We start from the raw sequence: 13102 nt of genomic DNA, 5'->3' as shown, positions 1-13102 counted from the left end.
CTTGACAAATTTTAGTCCTTCTGCTGCTTAGTTCCTGTATCTAAGTGGCAGAATAAGACAGTATTATGGTTTTGCATCCTCCCCATAGATCTTCATTGTGATTTGCATGATAATCTAGTCTTTATCTCTAGAAACAGCTCAGCATTCAAGGTGGAGAGATGCCAGGTTTTTGTCAGTTTAGGGTGGACATGTAGTCCATATGGTTTGTCTTTATTGTTTTATGTATTCATTATTATTATTATTAATATTTTTTTACTGTGGATCAAATTTAGCGATTCATCTCTTCCGTTTATAAATCGGTACAACAGATAGGCTTTCATTCTCAGAGTATGACCACAGAGTACTGTACTGTCTTCCTGTGCAGTGTATATTTTGTCATTTGTACTCTCATTATACGTTTCATTAAAGAATTTGTATCATATGTTTAGTTTCTGTGTCACTCAGTGTGTTAAGTTTATGTAATATATGGTTAATCGTTTAAGTCTTGCCGTTGGATAGCAGACGTAAGTTCCAGTTTTTACTTTCTCCCTTTATATAAGTAGCAACTGCTCTATATTCTTTCCATAGCACTTGTTCATGATTAGCATTAAACTGCAGGCTTAGGTATTCCAAGTAGCTCAGGAAATTTCGAGATATCTCCTCCTAAAGGGACATTAATAGGTACACAATTTAGTTTAGTCTGTGCATGATAGTCCAATTTCCCATTTTTTTGTAACATGTAAAGAAATAAAATACAGTAAAAGTTTTAGCCGATACCCTAATGGGAGCGCGGTAGCATGGTCAGTATGGTGCTGGCCTGCTGATCAGGAGGACCCGGGTTCAAATCCCGGTGTGATAGAGGTTTCTTTAAAATGTGGCTGAGGGAAGTTTGCGTAGCAGGCTTTCCTTAAAACCACAAGGCCCCCTTACACTTCACCTCACACACACTACTACATACACACACCAAGACAACACACACTACTACATACATACACACACCAAGACAACACACACTACTACATACATACACACATCAAGACACTACTACATACATATACACAAACACTGCTACATACATACACACATCAAGACGCGCACACACACTACTACATACATACACACATCGACACGTACACAGCCACCTTCACACAGTAGACACGTACACAGCCACCTTCACACAGTAGACACACCACACACACACAGAGAGGGTGGGACAGACACACCACAGGCAGACAGAGAGTGGGGTATATACAAAAAACACAGGGAGTGAGAGAGGAGGGGGTTTTATTAAAAAGTCCAATTTTGGTATACCTCCTGTGGCAAAATTGATATAGCCCCCCCTTTAATATTTTTTGGATATTTTCACTTAGTGCCCCCCAGACCCACTCGGCTGAACCAATTTAAATTGTCAGGCGTCAGCTGGAACATGATATACCAGAGTTATGCCGGTCATGTGGGGGTTAATGGTGACAGTGTAGTAACTGTCAGGCTCCTATGACTCACTCAGCCGAACAAAATCGTCTGTCAGCTGGAATGGAATACTAGAGTTGTCCCAAGCACCAGAGGGTTAAGAATCTTAACCCTCTGGTGCTTGGGACAACTCTAGTACCCCATTTCAGCTGACTCAGACGATTTTATTCGACTGAGTGAGTCATAGGAGCCTGACAGTGTCAATACCGTCACCATTAACCCCATCACGACCGACATAACTCTAGCATCATGTTCCAGCTGACGCCAGACAATTTGGTTCAGCCGAGAGAGGATCCTAGGATCCTGAGAGACACTATAACAGCGGTTCCCAACCTGGGAGCCATGGCCCCCACGGGGGCCATGGGACATTGACTGGGGGGCCATGGGCCTTATTGGTAATATAAGATATTATAAGTTATTTGGTCTGGGTAAAACCTGACAGAAATCAAGTATGAAATATACCTTACTGTGCTAGTTTAGCCTTAAGTATATTGGGGTAATTACCGTTTTCTGCACAATATCAAATATTAAAAATATATAAATATACGATCTGAGTTATATAGGGGCCATGGAGCTTCTCATAATTTTCTCGGGGGGCCACAGGACCAAAAAGGTTGGGAACCACTGCACTATAACATCACAAACAAAATACAAAATGCCTTCCCTCCATCCTGAACGTACCATAATTCATTTACATTAAGTAAGCTCGTATTTTCGTATTTTTGCAGCTTATTTCATGTATCTTAGTTAAAAGAAAAAAATACTACGAGCCGGTGAATAAAACCAACACTTGTAGACGAAGACTATAATTACCAAACAGTTTCGGTGGACACTGCCACCATCTTCAGTGGTCAAGATAGTGAGAGGGAGTGACATACTAACACTACAAGGGTTCCTTTTTATGCCTGTGTGTGTGTGGAAGGGTGGGGTAAAGGCGAGGTGGGGTGGGGTAGATTGTAGGCGGGGATTAACCCAAGGGGGATTTTGGGGGGAACATTACCGGACAGGTCATGTGTAATTCCTTCCTGCTACGACACAGGTAAGGTCAGATAGGAATTACACCTGACCTGTCCGGTAATGTCCCCCCCAAAATCCCCCTTGGGTTAATCCCCGCTTACAATCTACCCCACCCCACCTCACCTTTACCCCACCCTTTCACACACACGCATAAAAAGGAACCCTTGAATAGTCATTATGTCACTCCCTCTCACTATCTTGACCACTGAAGATGGTGGCAGTGTCCACCGAAACGGTTTGGTAATTATATTCTTCGTCTACAAGTGTGCGTTTTATTCACCGTCTTTGATTATCACGAAAGAGTGATTCATCCAGCCATTACTACGAGCTCTGTATCTTTTCATAGCCCTTCTTCGTGACTAGCATCGTATTCTAGTTATCTATAGTCACAACTGAGCATTCAAGTTGGAGGGATCACAACTTTAAGCAATTACAGTAAACAAACAAACAAAAAGCAAGTGTCGTCCTCTTGACCTCTCGTCTTCGCAGGAATGCAGCGGTGGCGCCATCTTGTGCGTGGAATGCGTGAAGTGCAGGCTCTTGAGTGGAAGGAGCACGGAGCCACGGGAGACTTAATAATATTCGCTAGTCAGCCAGTCTAAAAGCCTGGGACATTTGCCTGAAATAATAATAATAATAATAATAGAAATAACAACGAAACCAGTCATATACATAATTCAATATCTTAGTCACTCGATCTGTCCATTCCTCCCCTTCAGTACTAGGACGCATTTCTGTAAGCTATTTTTTCTAACATGGGAGGTTCGATACGTTTGATTAAGCCTATCCATAAGACTCCTAAAGCTGAGTAAATGCCTCTGAAAGTTGCAAAATATAAAATATAAAACGTCTATATGATATAAAAACCTTTGTTCACCTCCGCGATTCGATCTGTGGCGCCTAGAACAAGTGCTGACGTCATATTTACACTTTGCTACCTTTAGACGATTTCCTGGAGCTTAAAGAAACCCTCTCGGGATGATGGGACAGACACAATAACCCCTTCAGACAGAGAATGACTTAGTTACTTTGTTCTAGGTAACCGGACGATTTTATTCAGCTTAGGAGATCCCCTCGTAGTGAAGGGGTTGATGGTGACTGTATCTAACCCCTCCAGTACGAAATTTCTCTCCAGAGTTGAAGAAAATCGTCTGGAGGAAGAATGATGAAAATGGAAAAAAGTGTTAATGTGGACAATGAGTTAGATAAGACTGGTTTGGTTAAGGTAGGGTAGGGATGGGACGGTTGTGGCAGGGTGGGGTAGCGTTGGGTCGGTTATGGCCGGGTGGGGTAAGGTTGGGTTAGTTTTGGCAGGGCGGCGTAGGATTGGGCCGGTTTTGGCAGGGTGGGGTAGGACTGGGTCGGTTTTGGCAGGGTGTGGTAGGAATGGTTCGGTTTTGGCAGGGTGGGGTAGCGTTGGGTCGGTTTTGGCCGGGTGGGGTAGGATTGAGTTTTTTGGGGCAGGGTGGGGTAAGGTTGGGTCGGTTTTGGCAGGGTGGGGTAGGGTTGGATCGGTTTTGGCAGGGTGGGGTAGGGTTGGGTCGGTGTTGGCAGGGTGGGGTAGGACTGGGTCAGTTTTGGCAGGGTGGGGTAGGGTTGGGTCGGTTTTGGCAGGGTGGGGTAGGACTGGGTCAGTTTTGGCAGGGTGAGGTAGGATTGTGTCGGTTATGACAGAGTACAGAATAGGTTTTGGTTGGTTTTGGCAGCGTGGATTAGGATTTGGTCGGTTTTGGCAGAGTGGGGTTTGACTGGGTCGGTTTTGGCAGGGTGGGGTAGGGTTGGGTCGGTTTTGGCAGGGTGGGGTAGGACTGGGTCAGTTTTGTCAGGGTGAGGTAGGATTGGGTCGGTTTTGGCAGGGTGAGGTAGGATTGGGTCGGTTTGGACAGGGTGTTAGGACTCCATATTATAATTACAAATCATAATAGTTCCGTCATATCCAACGCCTATTTCACTCAGTTATACTACACTGTCTCATCAAATTTGGGGCGATATTCTCTACGATTTGTTCTTCCCCGCTTAGTTCAGTCCTTTAGTTCATTCATGACCCTTGGTTTTCCTTTTTATTTTTTTTTTTTTTATGTGGTGGAGCGCAGGTGCACGAGGCTAGACCACCATTAGTCCAAAATATTAAAGGGTAGGCCACCAAGCTACGCCCTGGTAACGTCTACACGTCAAAACATCTGTCCACCTCTGGGACTTGAACCGCGGAGCGCTGGACGCAGAGCTCCCGGTTTGCGGATGTCACTTTTACTCTTTGCTAGCTTCTGACGATATCCTACAGCTTCAGAAAACCCTCTTAGGATGACGGGACAGAATCATTTACTCTTTCAAGCCGAGAACAACTTATTTACATTGTCCTAGCTGACCGCATGATTTTATTCAGCTTAGGAGATCCCCTGATAGAGATGGGGTTGATGATGGCAGTATTTAACCCTTCCAGTTCGAAATTTCTCTCTACTGTAGAGGTGAAGAAAATCATCCGAAGGTAGAGAGAAGAAAACAGGAAAAGTAATGTAGTGGTGAAAGGGCTGTACAGGGGAGGGGAGGTTAAAGTAGGGTAGAGTTGGGTCGGCAATGGCAGGGTAGGGTAGGGTAGGCTGAGGTAGGCTAGTGTAGGGTTGAGAAGAGTAGGGTAGGGTAAATTGAACTGAATAAGTATATACAATAAAATCTGGCGATACAACAACCAGGGTCATATGCCGCCGGATGACAACGAGAATAAAAGCACTCGAAAAGATGAAATACACACACACACACACACACACACACACACACACACACACACACACACACATACACATACACACACACACACACACACACACACACACACAAAATACAATTCATAATTAAAACAAGAAAAACACTAAAACACTAAGAACACTAAAACCACTGTATACTAAATTTTACACGGTAGTGCAGCTGCCTACACCAAGCAAAGGTTTCCCCCTCCACCACAACAAGCATCCTCTCCAAGTACCAACAGAAGACTACAATCCCTCTCCTACCCGGTGCTCAGAGAGGTAACGATGGCGCAATTCCCCAACATTGGACACCATCAGCAAAAGCCGAAGAGTCAGGGGGACGAAGCATTCCACACAGAAAGTAGGGGGAGAGTCCTCCATTAAAAATCAATGAGAGAACCAGGAAGGGCCTATTCGGAGCCAGCATAAAACCGTCTCCCACCTGCATTCAGACCTCGGCAAGTGAAGGGGCCCGTTTACCCACAAATATCACACATTTTGTTGGCCCCCACCGCATCCCACCTACTCTGCCAGTGGGAGCAAACAGTGAGTGGTTAGATGAATATCACTGAGCGAGGCAGGGGAGACGTGAGGATGGGCGAGAGGCAGCAGCCTTTGCCAGAGTGTCAGCATGCTCATTGCCCACAATGGTACAAAACCACAAAGCAGTCCCTAGCAAGCACAGCCATTCTAAAACACTGTAGACAACAAAAGAGGATTGGACGGGAAAACACAAAATGGAGATCGGCAGAGTCGCTAAAAACTGTATAACAAACAGGAGGGAAGCTAAATATCAATTTGACTGCGAGTAAAATAGCAGTAAGTTCTGCGATAAAAGTAGATACGATGGGGGGAAGACTCCTACCACGAATGAAATCGGGAAATATAACACCCAAGCCTGTCCCCTCACGGGATTTCAATCCATCAGTACATACGAGAATCGAGACACTGTGAGAGGAAGCATGTTCTAAAAAAATAGCAAAGAGCCGCCTGTGAGGAAAGAAAGGCCCCTCTCTCAGGAAAGTAAACACACGGTTGCACCCCTCAGAGGAGCCAGGGAGCCATCCTTGGTACACGCACAGGACAAACAAGAAAGGTTGGACATCCACATCCCCCATGGCAGCCTTCACCCTGTACCCAAACGGATGTGGATAGCGAGGATACGGCGAGGCAGACACTCCCTCCGGAACAGAGCCAACAAAATCTTCCTGAACTTTAGCAAAGACGGTGACACTAAGGACACTAGTTTGAGGCACTCCCTCCTCTTGAGGATATGAGGGAAACAAGGTGGCACCAATACGGAAAAATTCCATAATCAATAAAGGCAACCTACCACGCAAACCAAGATGGTGACCTGCAATACCTGGCTTGTGAAACGGTAGGACAACAGCCCACAGCCAAGAAGCAGGAGTGGACGAATCTCTCCAAATTCTATTTATAAGACTCAGGAGGAAGGACACTGCTTCATCATCCAGGTACCTCAGCACTGCATGGGGAATATTATCGACTCCGGAGAAGTGTCATGACAGGGAAAGGGTAGACCAAAGTATACAACAAGACAAAGGGATGTTGTAAGTCTCTCCGCCCCCAGAACGGATGTCCAACACCTTAATTTCCTCCACCTCCCTACGCCTGGCAAAAACCGAAGAACGAGTATCCCTACAGGAGACCTCAGCGGTAGGATAGGGTAGGGAACGCTAGGGCAGGGTAGGCTGGGGTAGGGTATTGTAGGGCAGAGAAAAGTAGGTTAGGATGGGTTGGTTTAGGCTAAAGTAGGACAGAATAGGAGAGGGGTAAAATGTGCCTAGTCCAGGAACGAAAAATATATCAGTTATCCATGTAACTAGCGTTTTCTATTTCGGTAGATTATTTTCTTGTCTGCCTAAAGTATCGTGATGTACGAACAATGAGATTAGATATCGAAACTGTAAGATGCGAATTAGTTACAAAGACGGTATTTTGTTTTGGCTAACGTTACATCGATACGTTCAGCTAAGAGCAACTCGGCAGAACTGAACAGTATATGACGTGCTAGATGAACGCTGTGACCGGAAAATAAATATATATGTATATATACTTCAGCATACAGTAAGCGATTTTATGTTAACTGAAGAGAAGCCACCACAGCTAATGGGTTAAGTTTACACACACACACACACACGTTGCGAAAAGTTTCACTGACGAAGTGGGTGGTTACTGTCCCCCTTGAGCAAGGGGACTGGTGTGTGCGTGTGTGGTCACAGCCTTGCCCTTAGATCGGACTATATGAGCTCTCAGCTCCCTTCCGGGAGGGTAAAAGCTGACGATCACGACCATCAAGTGATCCTGACCGACCCGGTGAATTACACACACACACACACACACACACACACACACACACACACACACGTTGCGAAAAGTTTCACTGACGAAGTGGGTGGTTACTGTCCCCCTTGAGCAAGGGGACTGGTGTGTGCGTGTGTGGTCACAGCCTTGCCCTTAGATCGGACTATATGAGCTCTCAGCTCCCTTCCGGGAGGGTAAAAGCTGACGATCACGACCATCAAGTGATCCTGACCGACCCGGTGAATTACACACACACACACACACACACACACACGTTGCGAAAAGTTTCACTGACGAAGTGGGTGGTTACTGTCCCCCTTGAGCAAGGGGACTGGTGTGTGCGTGTGTGGACACAGCCTTGCCCTTAGATCGGACTATATGAGCTCTCAGCTCCCTTCCGGGAGGGTAAAAGCTGACGATCACGACCATCAAGTGATCCTGACCGACCCGGTGAATTACACACACACACACACACACACACACACACACACACGTTGCGAAAAGTTTCACTGACGAAGTGGGTGGTTACTGTCCCCCTTGAGCAAGGGGACTGGTGTGTGCGTGTGTGGTCACAGCCTTGCCCTTAGATCGGACTATATGAGCTCTCAGCTCCCTTCCGGGAGGGTAAAAGCTGACGATCACGACCATCAAGTGATCCTGACCGACCCGGTGAATTACACACACACACACACACACACACACCATTACTTGCAACTGGCTGGCCTATCATACAGCCATATCCTATATTCATGAAGTACTTGCAACTGGCTGGCCTATCATACAGCCATATCCTATATTCATGAAGTACTTGCAACTGGCTGGCCTATCATACAGCCATATCCTATATTCATGAAGTACTTGCAACTGGCTGGCCTATCATACAGCCATATCCTATATTCATGAAGTACTTGCAACTGGCTGGCCTATCATACAGCCATATCCTATATTCATGAAGTACAAAACATCTTACATTTATGTAGTATGTAAAAAAAAAAAAAAAAAAAAAAAAAAAAAAAAAAAAGATGGTTATATAATACAGAACTGGGAAATATGATGATGATGATGAGAGGGGAGTAAACAGGGTGAGATGAGGAGAATGAGAGAGATGGATGGACATAACAGTGAATGTATTATGTATATTAACCTGACAAATGCCGAAGTAAGCTGGTAAGGGTGAGGTAATATGGAGCCTGACCCTACCGTGACACCATATAATTATTGATTTATCCACCGATAGATCTATCTATCTATCTATAGCCCGAGCCCTAATCCCGCAAAGAGTGGCCGCAGACAAAACGCCTCCAAGTCGCTTTGTCACCCACCATTTGACTACCCTCCCTCCAACTCACCCCCCCCCCCATATACCTCTCAACTCCGTCCCTCCACCTCATCCTCGGTCTACCCCTCCCTCTCCCTCCCTCCACTTCACCTACATACACCCTCTTAGTCAGTCTTTCATTCTCCATTCTCTCCACATGTCCAAACCACCTCAGTGTATTTCTCCTAATCTTTTCAACCACATCCACATCTACCCCACAACGTTCCTTCACTTCTTCATTCGTCAACCTGTCCCTCCATGTCACTCCACATGCTCCTCTCAAGTAACTCATTTCCACTGCTCCCACTCTTGACTTGTTCCCCTCTTGCAAGGTCCACGCCTCGCTTCCATACGTCAGGGTAGGGATCACAATACTATCATGCAGTGACTTCTTAACTTCCATACTCACCTCCCTACTTCTCATCACTGCTTTCAGTGAACCAACAACCTTCCTTCCCTGCTGTACCCTTTCACGCACTTCATCCCCCAAAGTTCCATCCTTACTCATGACACTACCCAAGTACTTGAATATATATATATATATATATATATATATATATATATATATATATATATATATACCTCTCCAGTCCTTCCTTCCATCTCATCCTCAGCCTCCCCCATCCTCTTCCACCTCACCTACACTCTGCTAGTCAGTGTCTCTTCTCCATTCCCTCCAAATGGCCAGACCTTCTCAAGGTATTTCTCATAATACTTTCCATCACATGATACATTGCATAATAATTACCTTAAGCCATGCAAAGGAAGGCATGTTGCCTCGTGTTGTGGCCCCGTGTAGATAGATTAGTATGTAGTCCTCTGCAATTAACTGGTCTAGTGTTGTCAGCACATACCTGCACAAGTAATATATAAGTTTCATATACCTTTGTGCCATTAATGTATTAGGTGGTCCATCTATTGTGCTCTCCAGTCTTGTCTGTTGCAGGAAGGACTGTCTACTAATGTGAGGAACAAAGTCATTTTGGCTGCCTCATGAAATTATTAATTAACTGTACAGTCAGTGAACATAATAGAATAAACAGTAAAAGGCATGAAAAAGGCTATGGGAAGTAGAAAATGATGCAGGGTATGCACTATACTATTTTTACTATAACATGGCTCAGATTTTTGTCCTTTAGTGACTTATTTCATGTTGCTAGTGGGAGAAAAAGACAATACTACACCTGAACATCCTTTTCATAGCATATCTTTATAGGTGACATCATATTCTAGTGTTAATTTATTGTTACAACTCATCATTAATGATGTTGACATGGTAGTTTTAGGCCAAGTTAGAGTAAAAAGGATATAGTATTGCTGACTGAGCTGTCCCAGCAACACATGAACTTTGGTTGCATAATACATGGATCACCCTTGATAAAGTTTCACTTATATATTTTATTAAGACTTTATACAAGTTTCATATACTGTACTTGTATTTCCATTGTGTAAGTTAGCAGTACCAGTCATATAAAAGTAGCTGATACTTTATTTATATTTCCATATAAATCACTGTTCCAGCATTAGGCCTACATTATTTTAAAATACAGTAATTTCATTCAAGCTGGAAGAAAACTTACATGAAGAGGTTGTCCATGACATAATCATAGTCTTTGCGTGACCTGTCAGGGAGGAAGCAGGCAGAAAAGACGATGATGGCCTCATTAGCCCCTGGATAGTAACCCCCGTGGCTCAACACTTTCTTGTACGGCTCAATCACCTGCAACATTATCATCACCAGCATCATCATCATCATCATCATCCCAACCTCTTTTCCCATACAAGGGTGGGGTGAGGTAGGGTTAAGAGAGCAATAAAAAACACTAATAAACTAGAGGGAGAACTAATTTCTGCCTAGTTAACTAGGCTGCACTCTCATTCACTCACCATTCATGCTCCTGGGATTCTGACTCCACCTTGCAGTCACAATCCTTACAGAGAGAGTGATGGCCTTGGGAGAGGGGGGGAGAACCAACACATCATCCATTTTGGGATGAGATACCCTAGAAAATATGAGTATGAAACGTATTGAAGACGAGGAAAATTTATATAATTAATGCTGAACGTAAGAAAGCTAAAGATAGCAACATACAGTTAACAAATTAGAAAATTGCCAAATTTCGCAACATCAAAAGCAGTGTTTTGGTGATGAGACTTACGGCAGTGTCTGAGGGGCAGGACTCCCATCGGATGGCATGGATTTCTAATTTTGAGCATCCTGTAAGTTTTTTAAAATTTGCCTCCATTTGCTGTGACAGATAATGATGCATTCTAGAAGATGTGGCAGCACATACAAGAGAGTTTGCTGTATATACACAATATATATATATATATATATATATATACTCTATTTGTATGTCATCATCATCAGCAGCAGCAGCAGCCATTATAAGTCTACTGCTGAACAAAGGCCTTCCCTTACCTTCTCCACGAATTCTTTGACTGAGGCAATCTCTGTCACATTTTCCCTGAAAATATCTCATTCTCATATCTCCTCCTCCTGTCTGGCCTTTTTCTGCTATGCTTACAATCTGTTGATGTCCAGTCAGTCAGCCTCTTGCTCCATCGGTTATCCCTTATTCTAGCTACATGGCCAGCTCACCTCCATTTCTGTTCTTTTATAACTTCTATAATGTACTAACTTTTGTCTGCTTTCTCTCCCAAGTTGATCTTTTCCTGTCTCATAGAGATATTCCCAACACTGACTTTTCCATTGCTTTCTGAGAACGGATTAGTATATTTTCCATTGATTTTATTAGTTTCCAGGTATCACAACCACACATCATAGCTGGAATAATTAATTTGTTATACACTTTTTGTTTCATACATATTGCCAAGCTACTTTTCATAATGTCTTTCTGTTTACCAAAAGCTTTCCCTCCAATTGTAATGCGACTTTTTATTTTGTTATCGTGGTCTATCATTAATTTTAGTATTTGCCCCAAGTAACTGTACTCCTTGACTACTTCAAGAATTTCTTTTGGTATACTGATGATGCTCTTTGGTGTGTGAAGATTACACATTACAGTAGTCCAGTTCATCTTTAGCCCTACTTTGAGACTTTCTCTGTTCGGGTCATTTAACATTTCTTGCAATAAATGGACCATCATGCAATCCCATTTTGCCCATATAAAAAGGAGCCCTGAGGCCCAGGCATAGGCTACCCATTCCTAATATTTATAGGCAATGGTGACCATCCCCACTTTCCCGTGAGTGGCATTGTGCAAGCAAAGAGCCCCCAACTCCCTCCTCAGATGAAACCCATAGAGGCTCCATCTGGTCACAGTGCCTTAACCCACTAAACCACCAAAAACCATTTGGTTATACAGATATACTGACTGAAAGTATCCAAGCAGATGTTGCTCATAAAGGTGTACAGTACGTACTATGGGTGGATGGGGTTTACTGCTCACACAATACCATTCTGGGACAATAGATTGGTCATTCTCACTTCAAAAATCAGGAATTAAGTAGACCAACCCAGGGTCCCTATGTTCCTGGTGGGGCAATAAAAGATTGGATGATGGATGAATGATGATGTACTGACCTTCATGTCAATCCTCCGTTCAATTCCAGATATGACAACTGATCGCCATGACCGTTCCTCACTGGTTTCCTGCACTGCTGTGTACTCAGGTAGTGGCTCTATCCTTGGCTGAGGACCCAGACCTGAATCAAGATAGAAGGTTCTTGTTATCTATTCTTTTTTCTTTTTCTTTTTTTTTTTTGGAGAAGGGATGTCTTCATGTTGTGTCACTGATATAACCAGGCAACTCCACTGCCTGATAATGCTAATGCCCCTGAACTCTCATCCTATCCCCTGAAAAGAGGTTGATGGACTGCAGGGGAAGGACAATGTACACCTGCAGTCCACTGGGTTCATGTTTCAGATGAGCATGATGGCACAACAACAGCAGTTTCCCCCCCCCCCCCCAAATAAAGCCACTGTAAGTTACAGAAAGATTGAGTGTTAAAGTTCTTTTGTCACCTGTAAAGCTCACTTGCCAATTTCCCTGTTTCGGTAGTAGATGGATGGCTATCATCAACTCGGGAGATACTACCATGAGAGTGGTACGTGATTACAAGCTCTGTAACAAGGCACATAATCATCACTCTCAGGCATGAAACTTTGACAAATTATTAGAGTCCAGGTTGAGACATTTATATTGTTACAAAGCTTACCAAACATCTCTGATATCTTTTTTCAGCAGTTATCAGCAACTGTAGGAAAGTAATTAGCTAGTTTTGG

At 43.9% G+C, this 13102-nt stretch overlaps 1 protein-coding gene across 1 annotated transcript in view; it reads right to left on the bottom strand.

The window, feature by feature from the left end:
• Positions 1 to 2962: 2962 nt before the first annotated feature.
• The window catches only part of LOC145389872 (uncharacterized), a 46021-nt gene continuing 35881 nt past the window's right edge, over positions 2963 to 13102 (bottom strand). The window contains exons 7-10 of the mRNA XM_080264999.1: positions 12401 to 12522; positions 10434 to 10573; positions 9602 to 9707; positions 2963 to 3085 (exon numbers count right to left, since the gene is read on the bottom strand). Of these exons, the coding sequence (XP_080121125.1) occupies positions 3065 to 3085; positions 9602 to 9707; positions 10434 to 10573; positions 12401 to 12522 (389 nt within the window). The 3' untranslated portion in view covers positions 2963 to 3064. The remainder of the gene's footprint in view (positions 3086 to 9601; positions 9708 to 10433; positions 10574 to 12400; positions 12523 to 13102) is intronic.

Source organism: Coenobita brevimanus, unplaced genomic scaffold (assembly GCF_032717465.1).
Source record: "Coenobita brevimanus isolate Jiangsu-jjx unplaced genomic scaffold, ASM3271746v2 jjx.HiC_scaffold_2572, whole genome shotgun sequence".
Classification (NCBI taxonomy): Eukaryota; Metazoa; Arthropoda; class Malacostraca; order Decapoda; family Coenobitidae; genus Coenobita; species Coenobita brevimanus.
Note: the sequence above shows the minus strand (reverse complement) of the source record. Positions and strands in the feature narration are given on the sequence as shown.